Below are 16424 nucleotides of genomic sequence, written 5' to 3'. Positions count from 1 at the left end.
TTAGTGGACGACCCGCTCTGCCTGTGAGCCACAGCCGCCCCAACAAGACAAAGGTAAACTTGGATGTCATCTGCAAACATAGGAATCTTCTGTCCGCTGCTGATATGATGGATGTTTTTTTTCCCCAACTAATCCACTTCAGGGTTCTGACTATAAATGTTTTTACTGCCTCACACCAAAATATTCAATGTTTTGACTCTATACCGACGAGTCTCGGCTCGATTCAGTCACTGTTTATGGCTGTTTAAAGTGCGAGAGCGTTCCATTATTATACCATTAGTCACAGCACAAATGTGTCAGCTCTGGAATCAACACGCCCGATCAGATTCTGCATCTTAATTCTTTAATTGGATATTCTCAGGCAGGAAACCAGAGCGTTTTTTTGGGGAGTGTACAGGAGGTTGTGATAAGACGGGATTACACACTGATGCACGAGAAGTTTGACATGTTTTGTTAAATGTGTTAAACATGTTTTGTGTGTTTTGTGCTCCTGTGTCTGTACTGAAGAAAGTATTGTTTGGTTTCAGAGTTTTTTTAGCTGTAAGTGAGTCAGTTTCTTCTGAGTACGACCATAATTTCTGGTCTGGTAATTTCAGACTTCTTCAGGAGGTCTCTGGTGGTTTTTCCTCCCCGGGTGTCGAGGGGAGAAGCTTCCGATGTTTGATAAGTCGTATCCCTGACCTTCAGAGTCCAGGAGCTCTTTCGACACAACTCTATGTCTCGTTTTATGAACTTCTGTGTCAGTGTGCATGTCTGAGAGAGCGACGGAGCTGAAGGGAAAATGTAGACAGAAAATGAGGAGAACTTTCCCACAAGTCACTGCTGCATTCAGTTTCAATTTCCTCATCTGGCACCAAAAACCGAGTCTTTGTGTCTGAAAGACATCGCCTGCTCCAAACAGACTCTGTTCATCTAAAGGAAGACACAATGATGAACGTTGTGGTGAATTTACACTGCAGCGATCCCTGCTGAATGTCATGTTATTTCAAAATGAGAGTAAAAACACTTATAACACTTAGAATAAACCAAAAACGTCTGTACCCACGTGTATAAAACAATTTTTAAGACATTTCATGGATTATTCATATAATAGAAAATTATTTTAAAAAGCAGGACAGAGGTTTTATTTATACTTTAATGTTTGCATGTCGAATATGTTCACTTTTAAAGTTGTTAACGAGCTGTGTGATGCGTTTGCAGGTGTGTTGTGGCTGTCGGTGGTGTCAGAGGTGCTCTACATCCTGCTGCTGGTGGTCGGCTTCAGTCTGATGTGTCTCGAGCTTTTCCACTCCAGCAACGTCATCGACGGCCTGAAACTCAACGCCTTTGCCGCCGTCTTCACCGTGCTGTCCGGTAAGACATAACAGGAGCGTCTTTACGACACGAAACAGCATCACATTCCTCCTCTAACATCCAGAAATACTGCGAGGATATCTGGTGGTGGTGGAGTTGCAGATTTGTGAGAGGTCGTCCAGGGTCGGAGGTTATCCCCTGGAAGCCTTCGCTGTATCCATGCCAGGGATTTTTCTCCAACTCAAGTTAAACCTCTTACAGAAGGAGTTGGCTGGTGTCCACCACGCTGCACACTGCTCGCCTCCTCCTCAGGCCTCTCCAAGGACGTTTCCAACAGACCAGAAAGACACATTTCCACCACTGACCAGAGAAGATCATAAACACTGTCCTCCACACGTCACAGTGATGGATTTGATCTGAATCACAGTTCTTAACGATATGAGCTGCTGATGAATGTCCTCAAATCAACGTTTTAAAAATCAACATCACGGCAGCGTGAGCAGCCTTCGTTACAGAAACAGGATGGAGGGTTGAATTCCTCGTGTTAATGTGAAGCAGCCACAGTAGGAAATGTTTAAACCGGCTCTGATACGACTGTAGGAGAGGAAACAGGCGACAGTGAGGCGCATTTCAGACTACATACAGTCTTGTTGGTCTCAGAGACTGTGCACGAACCCGGTCCGGTCCAGCTGCTGAGCCCGGTTCTGTTGCCTACTAACAACAGATTCAGTTAGCAGCAGTTAATTAACAGTTACATTGTCATATGTAATGTTTACTATATGAGATTCTGATTTGTACACGTGTCACTCATCTTTATGTACGTCAATGGTTCGGACACAAACGTTTGTGCCGGGTCATACTGAGGCTGTTTCTTAAAGTACACAGCAGGACGTGCAGTAAAGCAGATGAAGGACCTCGTTCTTAGAAATGCGTCGTCGAGGTTGCGGAGGAAGGAAACTCTCTTTATGGTGAACTGTAAATCTGGATCAGTGAGGTTTATTCACTGTGGCTCGGTGCTGCACACACTCAGGAGACGACGTCGTGGTTTTGATGTATAACCTCTGCATTAATGTCTCTCTCTTTTACACTTTGCCCTTTTTGATTTACTGTTTGTTTATGAGTGATTATATCTCCGTCTCTAATTGATCGAACGTCTCGTAACTGGCACGTTAAATCAATTGGTACTGTATAATTACTAATTATAATAGCTGCACGTGTTCTGATTTATTACTGATATTATGTTGAGCTGCAGCTCAGAGCTGATGTGATTTACTGTTGTTTTGCTAATGGTAATTATCATAGTGTCTGTGTTGTTATGTAACATACTGAGGATAAAGACTTTAGTTAGAAGTGCAAACTCTGATACTCTACCTGTTCCCAGTTTCTAAATCTGAGTCTGACTCACAAGATTTAATTCAAGCTGCAAAATAGAAACTCGAAGACGTTTAATTTGGAGAGAGACAGCAGTGGTCAAGTGACATAGACAGAGAATGAGAGAGAGGGAGCACCGGTAGAGAGACAGCCGGTGAACGGGCAAAATAAAGTTTTGAGAGTTTGAAGTTGCCTGAAGAACGGACCAAAACAGCGCCACGGGCCCGGTGTGACGCGGATGTGCCCTGTGGGGTTCAATGCTTGAAAAATGCTTCATAAATATACAAAGAATAATTATTGACTCTGTGTGTGTGTGTGTGTGTGTGTGTGTGTGTGTGTGTGTGTGTGTGTGTGTGCTGCAGGTCTTCTGGGTATGGTGGCCCACATGATGTACACTCAGGTGTTCCAGATCACGGTCAGTCTGGGTCCTGAAGACTGGAGGCCCCACAGCTGGGACTACGGCTGGTCATTCTGGTCAGTCCACACACACACACACACACACACACACACACACACACACACACACATACTCAAACACACACACACGCTCGTACATGCCCTTAATTCTGATGAAACTCGTTAAGCGGCTGCTGCATCATTAATGTTTCAGGATACATAATTATCGAGTGTTTCAGCGGTGTCCGACAAACACACGACGTGAGGATAAACAAACATCATCGCTCCGTTTAGCCGGTGATGAATCGTCTCTTTAGGATGCTGCTCGGCAGGTGGTGTTCAGGTACACGGGAGCGACGGGGTTGTTGTTTCTGGGATAATTAGCCAGACAAGACGCACCTTGACCTTCCCTCGCTCTCTGCTCGGAGGCTGCAGCTGCTGTCTGACTTCACTTTGCTCATTTGTGGATCAAGGACAGAAGAACGGCGTCTAGACATGTTCCCGTGAATGTGTAACATGGATATGATAACCTCATAACAATAATAGTAATAATAACAATCATAATAATAATATCATTACTGTTACAGTTTTAAAAAATGATATCACATGATCATCGTCAGGTCCTTCTATGAACATCATGAGTAAATGTTAACACTTTCCATATAGAGCACACCTTGACTACGATTACACACTCTAAGTTCACTTTTAACTGCATTTGGTTCTAACTTTAAGCAAGTTCATCCATTGTTTGTAGTTATTGTTTCAACCAGGTTTCATATTTATCCATTACTTTGACCTGCTCAGACTTCTCTGCTCACAATGTCAAACACATCATGTAGCGTTAAACGTGACTATTGTTGAATATAATCAGTATTGGTCGAGCTAACATTTGCTATAGCATGTAACCATAACAAATGCCACCAAAAGATCCCGAGGCTGTGAATAACGGCACATACATATACGGAAGAATCAAGCTAAAGATCAAACATAGAAAAGACTACAGCCCAGACAGGACATTATTAGAACCGACCCACGGTATCCAGCAAGGTGGAACAGTCCTTTAAAAGATGACGTTTCTTTCTGTAGCAAACAGGTGGAGAATCGACCAACAAAGATTTCAGATTTAAATATTAATGCACAGCCATTTTGTCTGCAGAGCAAGCTCAGGTTTATCTGTCATGAAAGAAAAACCTCTGTGGCTTCGAATTCTGATCAGTGAATCTGTTATTAATCTTTTCGGACCTTTGAGACTTCCGCAGATAATCACCTTTGCTGTAGTGCTGGAGAACAGGTCTAGACTTCTGACCTCCAACTAATCCTGTAACCTCAACATCAATCTGGATGTGACAAAAACAGATCTGGGCAAGACGTTTGAACCTAAATTGCCTAAATGGACCTTGAAATGAAATTTTTCTGACAGCTCTCTCCAAGGTCAGCAATAATAATCTTTATTTGGTGTATACCAAAGCCAACATGTAGGGGATTACACAAAGCAACAGAATAAACTACAACCATCATTTAATAGTAAAAGACAGGCAACTGTGAAAAGCAGATTTTCCCTGTCAGTCACTGAAGTGACAGGCTCTTATTCAACATCACGAGGGAGTCGTTGAGGATTGTTAAAGTGGAATACGTTGAGCACGAGTGATTAACCTCGCCTGGAGCAGGAGGCCACAGAGACTCCTTCAGGACGTTATAAAAAGTGTGAATGTGCTCCAGTTTGAAGGATGAGTGATGTGCTCGGACTCTCTCTACAAACTGACCTTGGCTTCGTTTCAGCCTCAGAGAAGTGAAAACGAGGTCAGTAAAAACATTTCCAAGATGTCGTCACGATAAGTTCGAACCGACTCAGACAGCCACGCGATTCCCATCATCGCTGTAGCTTGTGTATGTTTACAAAATATTATATTTGAATATTACCTGGCTTTTTTTTAATACTCAAATCTGATTCTACAGTTTAAATAAATTTAAATCAATGAAATATTTCTGAAATCAATATTTTGTGTCAAATTCCGTGAGTAGCTGTATAATGTTGATAATGTTCAAGTATGCTATATACTGTCTGGTCTTGGTCTTGACCTGGTCTCATAATATCTTGGTATCAACCCCTCAGAGTCTTTCAGTCTCGATATACTCTGGTCTTGATCTTGACTTGGAATCAGTCCAATCTCTCTCTGTCTAATAAAGGAAGAAAATGAAAATCCGATTCAAAGATTGCTACATTTGGTTTGAAACTAATCGTAGACATGCTACTCGTGAGGAAACCATTTCTGATATTCAGTGTTATAAAAGTTGCACTTTCATGCAAAACAAAAAAGCTATAAATGTACTGAGCATCGAAAAGCCTCGATTACGTCCTCAGATGACAAAGGAATCAGTTTTATAATAAATAGGTTCAGTGAACCAGAAAACTCAGATTTTGATCTGAGTTTGTGTGATTCGTTTTGTCTTTTACTGTGTTTATGATTTATTATTGTAATTTTGATCCAGTTTTACGGTAAACACTCAGATTCCTCTGTGAGACAATAACGGTTAAATTAGAAACAGAAAAAAGTGACTGATGTCGCTGCGACTGACGTTAAATCAAATAACATCAAATGAGTTTGGGTCGCTGTGTTTTCAGATAAAGGTTGATGGATGCGTCCTTGGTTTTGCTTCATTTTAGACTTTTATTCTCGTCTCTGTCTCCGTGCCTCACTCAGCATGTTTATGACTGTCGGCGTCTCTAACAGCCGCCTGATATCACAGCTTCTCCCATCAGAGACGCTCGCTCAATTAGCAGCACATCAGTCATGTTGTCCACTAACGTTAGCCCGAGGTCTTCTCTGAATCACCACAGATGTTTCTCTGAGTGCTTTTAGTCCTTGAGGAAACCGTCTCCGTCCTCCATCTTTTCCACCTGGCTGGTCTCAGAGTACCTCGATAACAATGACGGTCATCGTGTCCTCTGTCCAACCAACACTTCAGTCCAGAGGAAGACATCTTATACTGTCCATAGTACCACGATGTCCTTTTTAGTCGATACTGAGACCTTGGTAGCAGTTGCTAACAGCTGTTTTGGTCAAATATATAAGAATGCCAGAGCTTCACTTCTTCCCTCCATCGTGTCTTTCTCTAAACAGCATGGCGTGGGGTTCCTTCACCTGCTGCATGGCCGCCTCCGTCACCACCCTCAACTCCTACACGAAGACGGTGATCGAGTTCAGACACAAGCGTAAGCTGTTCGAGCAGGGCCTGCGCGAGGAGCAGAACTACCTGGACCAGGAAGCCTTCCACTACTTCCGGGACCGTTCGCTCCAATCCATCTCCAGCACTGTGGAGGTCTACCCCGGACACGGAGCAACCAGAGCCGGGCTTGTAGTCGGGGGCTCGGGTCCAGGTCCAGGACCGGGTCCGGGTCCAGGTCACGGACGGAACAAGATGAGAGCCACGTCAGCTTCCATAGACCTGGGGGAGAATACAGACTCTCTGGGGGAGGAGCAGTGCTGAGTCATCCACGTTAACGTAAGGGTCATGGGGGGATGAGATGATGAGGTGGACCGCTACTGAGGTCAGAACTGGACTCAGGTTCTGCCTCCGAACACGAAAGCACAGCAGCCCTTATTTTCAGTTTGAAGAAGAATAACTGGACAAGAAGACACGGATAAATGATACGGATATGTTGTTTATGTGTTACATAGAAATGATTTAAAATGTGAAAACAGATGTGGGAGTTCAGATTCTTCGTGGACAGACAGCAGCATATTTAAAAAGGTGCCATGTGTAGTATTTTAACATCCATATTATCAGCCTTGAAACGTTAGTGTGGGTCTGTGGAAGTTTTTTCAACAGCTGAAGAGTCGCGTAACAGTAGCAAAAATACCAAACAAAGCAAATTTTTGCATGTTGAGTTTACTCACGGGATCATTTGTGTTGAAACATTTGGCCTTAATCTTGCTGAGATAACTACACAATGACTGTGGTAACTGATGCTGGAGGCTCATTGTAACCAACTGTAGAGATGACATAAGGGAGAAACCAACGATTTCAGTGAGGTGTTATGCATGCTGTTATACCGGAAAAACATCTTGTATGCTGAGAATTTAACTTGAAGGAGATGCTCGTTCATCTTGAATATTAACATGGAGAGTCGACCACAGGATTTTGAAGAGAGACAAAGGTTTTTCAGCATGTCGTGGCCGTCAGAAGAACTGCAGCTTAACTTATTTTCCAGTCTGGATCCATCATGTCATCATGGGACCAATGAAGCAGCACGATCGGCCTCGGGGCAGGAAACTGACAAACAGAAAATATTACACATAGCACTTTGAGACAGGTCACGTCGAGGCTGTGTCCTGTTCCTGACACTGCCGTGTCGATCTTGCTGAGTTTAATGACAAAATGTTTGATTAACATCTCCGGCAGCTTCGTTTTTGTATTTCATTCTTGCTTCAGGTCGAGTTGTGGAAAGAGTAAAGCCTTTAACGTGACACAGAGATGAATATTTTCAAATGTTTCCTGCAGCGAACTGTAAAAAGCTGCATGACCTTTGCTAATGAGCTTCAATGCTAACAGATCGTGGACCCTTCCATCAAATTAAAGTTGCAGACCGTCATTTAATTTCTCTCCCACAATTACGACACACTGGGCCTCATGCAAGTCCTTCACTAACAAATTTAATCTAAAGGTGCCCCGTGGACTCTTCCTCCAAACAAACAAATGTATATTTACATTCAGTGTTTCTCCCCTGAAATGAATCGTCTCTGTCCTGGAGGCCTAACAGACTCCGTTTATTGCAATCAAAACATTTGTTCATTTTGTAGAAAGACAGAATGAGGCAAATATTTACTGCACAAATGATTCAGCAAGTAACACGAGGCGAAGATGTGCTTCACGTTTGGGGGGAACAATTTTATTGTGTTATTTGTGCATTGATTGAAAAGATTCAGGTTGCAGGTGTACGACAAGTTGTGCAGTTAAGAGATGATTCTTGCACGAGGCCCATTGTCTTCATATTTAAACGTAGGGGAGGAACAGTCCGTTCACATGCAGGAGTTTGAAGTGGCTTCGGGCAGATATTGACACAGTGCACCCTTGAATGAATTATTAGAGCACAAAGCTGACTATAAAGGCTTTCACTCTCGTACCAAACTTCAATCTTATCCATAAAACATATTTCGTGTTACATTCTGTTTGTCGGCAGGCCAAGTATGTGACTGACAGCCCCATCACCCGGAGGTCAGAGGGTCAGTTAATGTGCTGCACCGTCACAGCGTCCTTGGGGAGCCTGCCGAACCTCCGGCTGCTGCAGGGAACCATTCACCTCTGACCTCTGTGAAAATTAACTGCATGAATGTACTGTATGTGGGTCTCAAAGGGGACGTACGTCACACACAGGAAATAAATCCTAATAGTAACTCTGGATTTCAGAAAGAAAGAGCGCGAGTGGCTGATGCTCATGGATCACTGAGCGGACTCTGCAGCGCTGTTTCCTTTCAGCTATGAAGTGAATTTGTAAAAGATAATCTATGAATGTCTCTCTGTTTGGTCTGTTAGGTAGAGAATCGCTGACCTGAATGAAAGAACATATGTGGTCCAAGTTTCTCTTGCAGGAACTTAACAACTTGAAACCTGGAGCTTCATCCAACATGAACTTTAAGACCCGCTGAGGCTTTGGGTGCAGTTGGAGTACCATTTATACCAACTACTAACTAAAGGTGTTATTCAGCAGCAGGTGGTCGATATTTTCACAAAGAACCTCTAGGATCTTAAAAATACTCTTTATTGAAGATGTCGATATTTGATATTGTTTGTGTAGGGAGCTCGGGGTGTTGTGATATTCCAGCCATTTAAATTCAGTTTTATTCATATAGCGCCAAATTATCTCATTTTGTATAAATCGGGTACAGGTCCTCCTTTATTTTACTTACAGAGACCCAACAACTCCCACCATGAGCGAGCACTTGATAATAGTGGCAAGGAAAAACTTCATTATTTCACATAAGTTTACTCATGATAACGGGTCAGTCATGCCGTTATCTGGAGATAAAGCTTGTTTTTCAAGATAACTACATAACTTGAGATTAACATAACATTATAAATTATAAAAATAAATGTAAGCCTTGCTGTCCTCAGCTTCTGTAAAACACAACCTGAATGCTGGGAAATGTAGTTAAACTCTTCAGAACCTCCCAAACATTTACTAAAGTGTAAAGTAAAGCAGCCAAACATGCATGTCAGATCTGAATATCGTCTGTACATCGAAACATCTTACATGACATGTTTCATCTTTTACTTTGGTTTAATGAGCTAATATCAGCAATGTTTCATGTAATCCATTAACAACAACAAATAATGTCCTGAGAAATAACCCATAGATGAGTCTTGTCTGGAATGTTTAAAGGTATTTAAATTTGCTGTCAGTCTATAGACGGACAGAAATCTCAGCTCCTGCTGTGGTCACCACAGTTTCTCCTGGGTTCTTGCAGTGTGCAATGACTGGGAATACTCTGTTATGTAAGGCGTGCTGGATTGTAACCTGCAGTATTAAATTGGCTGAGAGTTGATGACGTAATCCAAATACAAGTTCTAAGTCTTCGTGCTGCCTGTCTGTAAACTGGTGGTTTGTGGCAGGTTGTCAATCTTCTGTACGCAGATGTAAACATGCTGGTGACAACTGAAAATATTCTGTTTGAATGTATTTGCTTATATATATTTAGTATAAGTATTACACATCATGTTTCTTGTCTTTTTTCTGACTGATTCAATTTATTTTCTGAACATTCCCAGTGTCCTTGAGGTCAAAGATAACCCGCCTTCATACTGCAACTAAAACTTTAACTGGTTAGCATCCAACAGTTTTCTTTTCTCATGTCTAATGTTGAGCATCGCAGCCTCATTAGGGCAATAGAAAATCATACATCAACAGAGGAGGAGGCCTCAGACACCACCCACACCTCCAATGCTGTCCTTTCAGCCTCATGTGACTCCAACAACCATCGTCATCGACCTCAACGGCTCGGACACAACGAGCACTAACGAACCAGGTGTGAACAATGGCCTGGTCTTCATGGAGCTACAGCCAAGTCCAGTTGCCCCAGATTGAACTCTTCTCAAAGAAAGATGAGCAAGCAGCACAAACCTCTTAGATTGAAGTATATTTCTAAATAAACTTATTCACAGACATAACTAACTCCATCTACGTTGGAGAGATCGCGGATACAAGTGGTAATTTGTGCAAACAAATGATTAATTCAAGGGAACAATTATGTAATGTGAGGGCAGCAAATTAATTAAATTCCAGTGCATAATAATATAATTTGTAAAGATAAATTATTCAAACAAATTTATGCTGTCACCTGAACCTCTAAAGTTGAAGGTCCATGTTGATCTGCTCTTATGGATTCCTCTCCCTGCCATCCTTTACGGACGTGTCAGCTCAACCCACTTTGATCCATAATATCTCCACAGCCCGCTGTGATGGATGGACTCTAATGGCCGGCAGAGATGCAACGTGGGAAGATTAGCCGAGCAGTTAAAGCTTCTGTTTCACTGCATCGCCGGACAATGTTAATGGAGAGGGGTGATTTGTGTCGAAGGTCTTCCTCCCTCATTACAACATAGAGGGTGATACTGAAGGCAGCAGGTCAGGAAACTTCAGAATATTAGAGAGACGGCCTGACACGTTTTATAGGATTATATGTCAGAGATGTTTTAACATCCAACACAACTATAAAACATTTAATACACCACCCACAGCACACCAAAGGATTGCTTTTCTTTATAGTGTCAAGCAGACGTTGAATCTAAACTTGCTCTTGGTTCAGTCACTGTTGCATCACAGACTTTACAAAATCCATGTTTTCAAAGTGAAGATTTGTCTTTATTCGAACTGTAGCACCCGTCACACAAACCCAGAATGTGCACAGACATTTAAAATCCCAGCCAGAGTTTGTTGAGTTTAACAGGTCAGCTTCACAGTCTGTCAGATTTCAGGCATAGAAATAATTAGATTCAGTTAATTGGCCGTTAGACGCTGCCAATCGTTTAATTCAATTTCATTCAATTAAAGGGGACAGATGCTCATTTCCTGCTTTAGATTTCCACTAGAGTAGCTTTGGTACAGTTTAAAAAAATCCTAATTTATCTACAGACTGTCTAAAACCTGGACAAGGTCTCCATGACATCCCCCACAGGTTTCTGAAGAGCGGTTGTGTAGCTCAGTGTGGAGGCTCAGGTTGTCTCCATCTTGGCTGAATGAAGCCTCGTTACCGAAACCAGACACCTGTAACCACACCCACCTGTCAATCAAAGCGTCCACGCTCTTAATCCTGCATAACTTTAAGCCTTAATATAATGTGAACAGGTGAGTTGTATATAAATTCACCCTCAGTACAGTTGTCATGAACGGGGAAATTAGCTACAGAGACCAAAACTGTTTTTTGTACCAGGCTGTAAACATGTTTATTTCTGCTGTGAAGTTGGACATTTGGACATGGGGACTTATGGAGACTGACTCACTTCTGGAGCCAGCCTCAAGTGGACGTTAGAGGAACTGCAGGTTGTTAGCACTGACTTCACTTTAGTCTGTCATTAAAGCTAAAACTACGAGCTGAAAGAAGCTAAAGAGCTTATTAATAATTCATCAAGCTATTTAATATAAAATAATTTATTGTTGCAGATTTAAAGTTGACAAAAAGTCACATGTTTGATGAGATGCGAGTCAAATCTTCCGTCCTGGTTAACACATGATGCTCTCAGCCAGCCTCCATAATGACATGAACCTCTTGTTTGGCACTAAATGAGCTACAGCGGAGCCTCAGTCCTTGAAGAATACATTAGATGCATATTTGTGTGCTGCTCCTGGACTTAATGGGGCTTGATGACAGTAATGCTTCATCTCAAGGTGGACCTGCATTTTTCAGTCGGTACAAACAGGTTCACTGTACGACCTTCTCTATTAATAACACAGTCTTAAACAAGAGCTTTTATTCACTGCTCTGAGGTTGGAGATGTCACAGGGTTGTTTGCAGTCAGTCTAGTATTATTATTTGAAATAAAATGGTCATAGAACACCTAAAAGAAGAAGCAGAAGGGAATAGGAGGTATTTTAAACGATATGATTCATTTCCAATGGAACATACGAGCGATCAATACCCTTCATTCTCATGAACTGAACTGCCCATGCTTCACCCGAGACTCACCTCCTCTGAGGCTCCTCAGAGGAGGTGATCAATGCATAACCATTTTCATTAGGAATCATATTTTATGTATCCGGTTAATGGAGATGGATTTTACAGTGAACAAAAGTAAAAGAAGATACAAACAAGGACGTCACAAGGCCGAGCTAAAGTTGGCCGAGCAGCAGCCCACTTGTCCTCTTTGGTTTTGTGGCTGCACAAATAGGAACCTGTGAAAGTGTTTTATTACTGTGTGACAGGCGTGCCTCAGTGGGACGCAGATATGGGGCAGCCCAGAGCCCTAAAAACTCTGTCATGTGTCAGAGTAGCATCAAAACTTGGCTGTGTGAGGACTCTGGTCTTGTGAGGTTGTTGAAATGATTCAAATTAATGGTATAATGTTGATTAATATTAATTAATATTGATAAAAACCACCTCTGTAGGCTGCTGTATTCCCTGTTCGACTGGACACCGCTGGTCACTGGAAGGTAGACTAGGAAGTAAACAGACTGTACTTTAAATCTAGCTTGATCTGAGGTAAAGTGAAGTAAACGCCTTGTTAAACATTTAGCTCTCATGTTAACAATGCGTAAATAATTTGTTCAGACGAGCCAGGCAGAAGATTTTCAGGCTGTTCTAGCAGCTTGAGCCAAGAAACAAAACATCATCAAATATGCCCATTTATTAGCAGTAAAACGTTTTATTGGCTGAATGTCTCTGCGGCTCTGATCAAACATCCAGCGGAGAAACGAGCAGTGAAGCAGTTTAACGCAGCTTTGAGAGCGTTCTGGTGAATCCCAGAGGACGTCTCAAAGTCAGAGAGCAGCCGTGAAGCTCGTTCATTAAAAGTGGGACTTTTTACAAGGCTGCTGCTGGTACTTATCAACTGTAAAACACCCCGCTGGGTACGCAGCTTTTATTGGAGAAGAGACAGTTGTATATCACCTCCCTTTAAACTCAACCTCAGGGACTTGTCTTTGGAAAGCTTGTGTGTCGCCGTGATTTGTGTCCTCCTCCAGGTTACTGTCACCGATTTGTTTGTTCGTGCATTACACAACAGGTTGTCACAGACAGCAGAGACAGATGCATAAATATCCTGAGTGTTTTCCACGAGTAAATAAAGCAGGTGTGTTCAAATATGACAAAGACGTGCACCGACTCTACTGTTTGAGCTTCACTACACAATGGATCATTCATCTGAACAATATATTAGCTTTCTCCATCAACGTCCTCTTCACTCTCTTCTCCTCTGCCATTATGTCCATTGAGGCTGCTGAGCCTGGTTACATTGCCTGATCGCCCAGCTCTGGTTCTGGCATGACACTGGCTCCACTCCCCGTCAGCTCTTCCCGGTGGTCCATAACACCTTGGTACAAACACTAACTGTTTTATTGGTACGCTGACAAACTGAGAGCTGAGGCAGAGCAGATCTCTCTCTGTGACTCCTGCAGCAGCTGTTAGCCAAGGTTAGCTCAGTTTGTTAGCCAGGCTGCCCAGACAGCGAGCTCAGACTACCGTGGGGAGTGTGAGTGTTTGTACCACCGGCAAAAAGAAGAGGAGGTTTACAGGAATACTAACGGGGAGCATCGCCAGTGTCACGCCAGCCTCTGTGGATATAATGGCAGAGGAAAAAAGAACAAAGAGGAGGTTTAGATGTTTGGTAACGAGTTAGCCATGACGACTCTTCCAGGTGCAGAGGTTGCCTTCAAGACTACGAGCTAAAAGAGGCCAAAAGGTTTGTAGAGCTACAGAAATGGAAAAATTCTCAGCGGGTTTGCGACACAATCATCTGATTCAACGTCAATAAAAAAATTAACTGATTAGGAGCTTTTAGAGCGAAGACTCCTGTGGGGACCATGAATCAGCTGAGAAGTCTTTAGGTTTAAACATCCACTGAAGGAACATCAGTGTGTTTAAATACATTTAGTTTGGATATATGTGTGTGTTCACATCAAGTCACCTTTGTGGGCACTGTGTTCAGCTTCAGACCTTGAAATGCATTATGTAACTCACAGTCCTCATGAGGGCAGAGGTATAAACTGTGTATATTTGTTTTAACTGCCTGGCTGTCTAAGATGGCCGTCTGTGTGTGTGTATGTGTTCATCTATTGGACACACACAACGTTACGCTGCAGTTTACTTAATAAAAACTTCTCGTAGATGTCGGCTGGCAGAGCAGCTGCCCCAGCATGATATAGAGAGTAATGGCTGGCACTGTTAAACCAGCACACACACACACAAACAATCCATTTTAATTACAGCCTCATTGTTGTGGTGACGTTCTGGGAATTAAGTGTTTGTGATCAACAGGTTTTTTTTGTCCTGCCTCGTCTTTAATATTCTCTGCATGTCCCTGCAGGGTGACGATGTCAGAAACAGACGACTGAAGCGCAACCATGCCGATACCACAAGATTTTAAACTTAAAGTCATCGTGACTTGGACTTGACTTGGAAACTTTAAAATGTTCTCGATGTTGACTTTACTGTCACAGTTCAATTCAGACATCTAGAGGAAGAACTTTGTGTAAACAAAAGCTTATGGATGTCAGGTGAAGCTCAGGTCAAAACCACGTAAGGCAGCGCAGTCAAACAAACCTGCAAGGCAAGAATCCAAAGTCCAAACGGCAGGTGAGGTTCAGGAAAACAAAAAACCCAAGCAACACCTGTGCTTGAACACTGAACAAAGACAAACTGAAACTAAGGGCAGGGTAACGAGACACAGGTGAGAACTCATGAACAGGTGACGCCAATCAAAAATGTTAAGCGTCAGTAGTAGTACTACAGAAGTACAGATAAGATTTACATACAAAAAAGGCTCCAGTAAATGTAGAAGTACTGAATCAACTGCTGAACTCAAAGTATAAAAGTAAGAAGTACTCTTGGTTTCTGTGGAGGTCACTCCCACCACCGATTTTTGTGCAAAGCCAACTCAAACTTCATTCATCTTAGGTCAGAGTGTAGAGCTCCCTAAATCTGACACACTGGACCTTTAGAGTATTTGTGTTGACGAGAGTTCAACATTTGTGTCTGCAAATATCGTTTCCGAACTGTCAGAATAAATGGTTGATGTATTTTCTAAAAACCTGTGCACTGCTGGACGTTGAGCAACACGTTGCAGACGTTGTGCAGCTGATCAACTCTGTATCAGACTGCAGTCTCCAGAGGCTCTGTATGAAATGTCAGTTAAATATCAGGAACATCACTTCCACACTGACCATAATACTCCCTCAGAGCTCCCGTCTCTCTTATGAGCGGTGATGGAGTGCAGCAAACTGAGTGAGCAACAGCTGGTGTGCAGATATTACAGCGATCTGTTTCCACCCCTGAGAAATGAGACTGTCAGGCTCAGGTATCAGACACCAGAACCAGAGCCAGAGTTTCTGGACTTCATGCTGAATTAGTTGAGTGAAGACAGTCGGCGTTCAACTCAGAGGAATAGTAGAAAGAAAACTATTTAAATGTTTTTATTTGATACAGACTTTACCTTCAGTGCAGCAACATGTACACACACTCACTAAGGTTTCTGTATATCAAAATCTATTTATGAACTTTTACTGACATCTTGTGGAACATTGTGGAAACAAACACAGACGGTGTGTTAAACTTCCTGGACCAGTACTTTACAGCGAGCTGGTATGTTTATTGGTCTTAAGTGTATCAAGACCTTAAGACATCGTTTTGCTCTTATTCTCACATTTAACACTAAATATCATGAAGAAATGTTCCAAAATATGAAGTCCCCAAACTACTTGAGGGCTCCAAGGATCTCCTGATCCAGTCGGGACTACCCAGCAGACTATGGATTACTTTAATCTCTACGAGTAGGCAAAGGAACAAGACTTTGGCACCAAAGTGTTCAGATTCCTGTTTGAGTAGTACTGCTCGATCACATTTGAGTGGGCTTTATGCAAAAGCCTGTGTGAAGACCAAGAGGCCGAAATGCCAGCCTGGAAACCATCAGCTGTCATCTGAGAGTGATTCTGCTTTTAAACTGCATTTATATCACAGATACGATTTGATATGATACCCAAATGTTCAACTCAGTTCAGGTAAAGAGTGTTTACAGGTGAACTTCAAAGAGCGAGGCGAGGCAGAATCTAAAGACTCAAAGATGGGTCAAAAAACAGGTAGGGAACTATGTGGGCACTGAAACACTAAGGTTCACGGCACGTGGACTATCAGGCAGAGAGCTAGTGTATATATATA

The 16424-nt window shown here is 42.5% G+C and overlaps 1 protein-coding gene across 1 annotated transcript in view; it reads left to right on the top strand.

Annotated features, from left to right (window-relative positions):
- The window catches only part of gsg1l (gsg1-like), a 26880-nt gene extending 16838 nt beyond the window's left edge, over window positions 1-10042 (top strand). Inside the window, exons 3-5 of the mRNA XM_027284730.1 lie at window positions 1201-1353; window positions 3027-3138; window positions 6183-10042. Of these exons, the coding sequence (XP_027140531.1) occupies window positions 1201-1353; window positions 3027-3138; window positions 6183-6549 (632 nt within the window). The 3' untranslated portion in view covers window positions 6550-10042. The remainder of the gene's footprint in view (window positions 1-1200; window positions 1354-3026; window positions 3139-6182) is intronic.
- Window positions 10043-16424: the final 6382 nt, after the last annotated feature.

This window comes from Larimichthys crocea, chromosome XII, assembly GCF_000972845.2.
Source record: "Larimichthys crocea isolate SSNF chromosome XII, L_crocea_2.0, whole genome shotgun sequence".
Taxonomy (NCBI): Eukaryota; Metazoa; Chordata; class Actinopteri; family Sciaenidae; genus Larimichthys; species Larimichthys crocea.
Note: the sequence above shows the minus strand (reverse complement) of the source record. Positions and strands in the feature narration are given on the sequence as shown.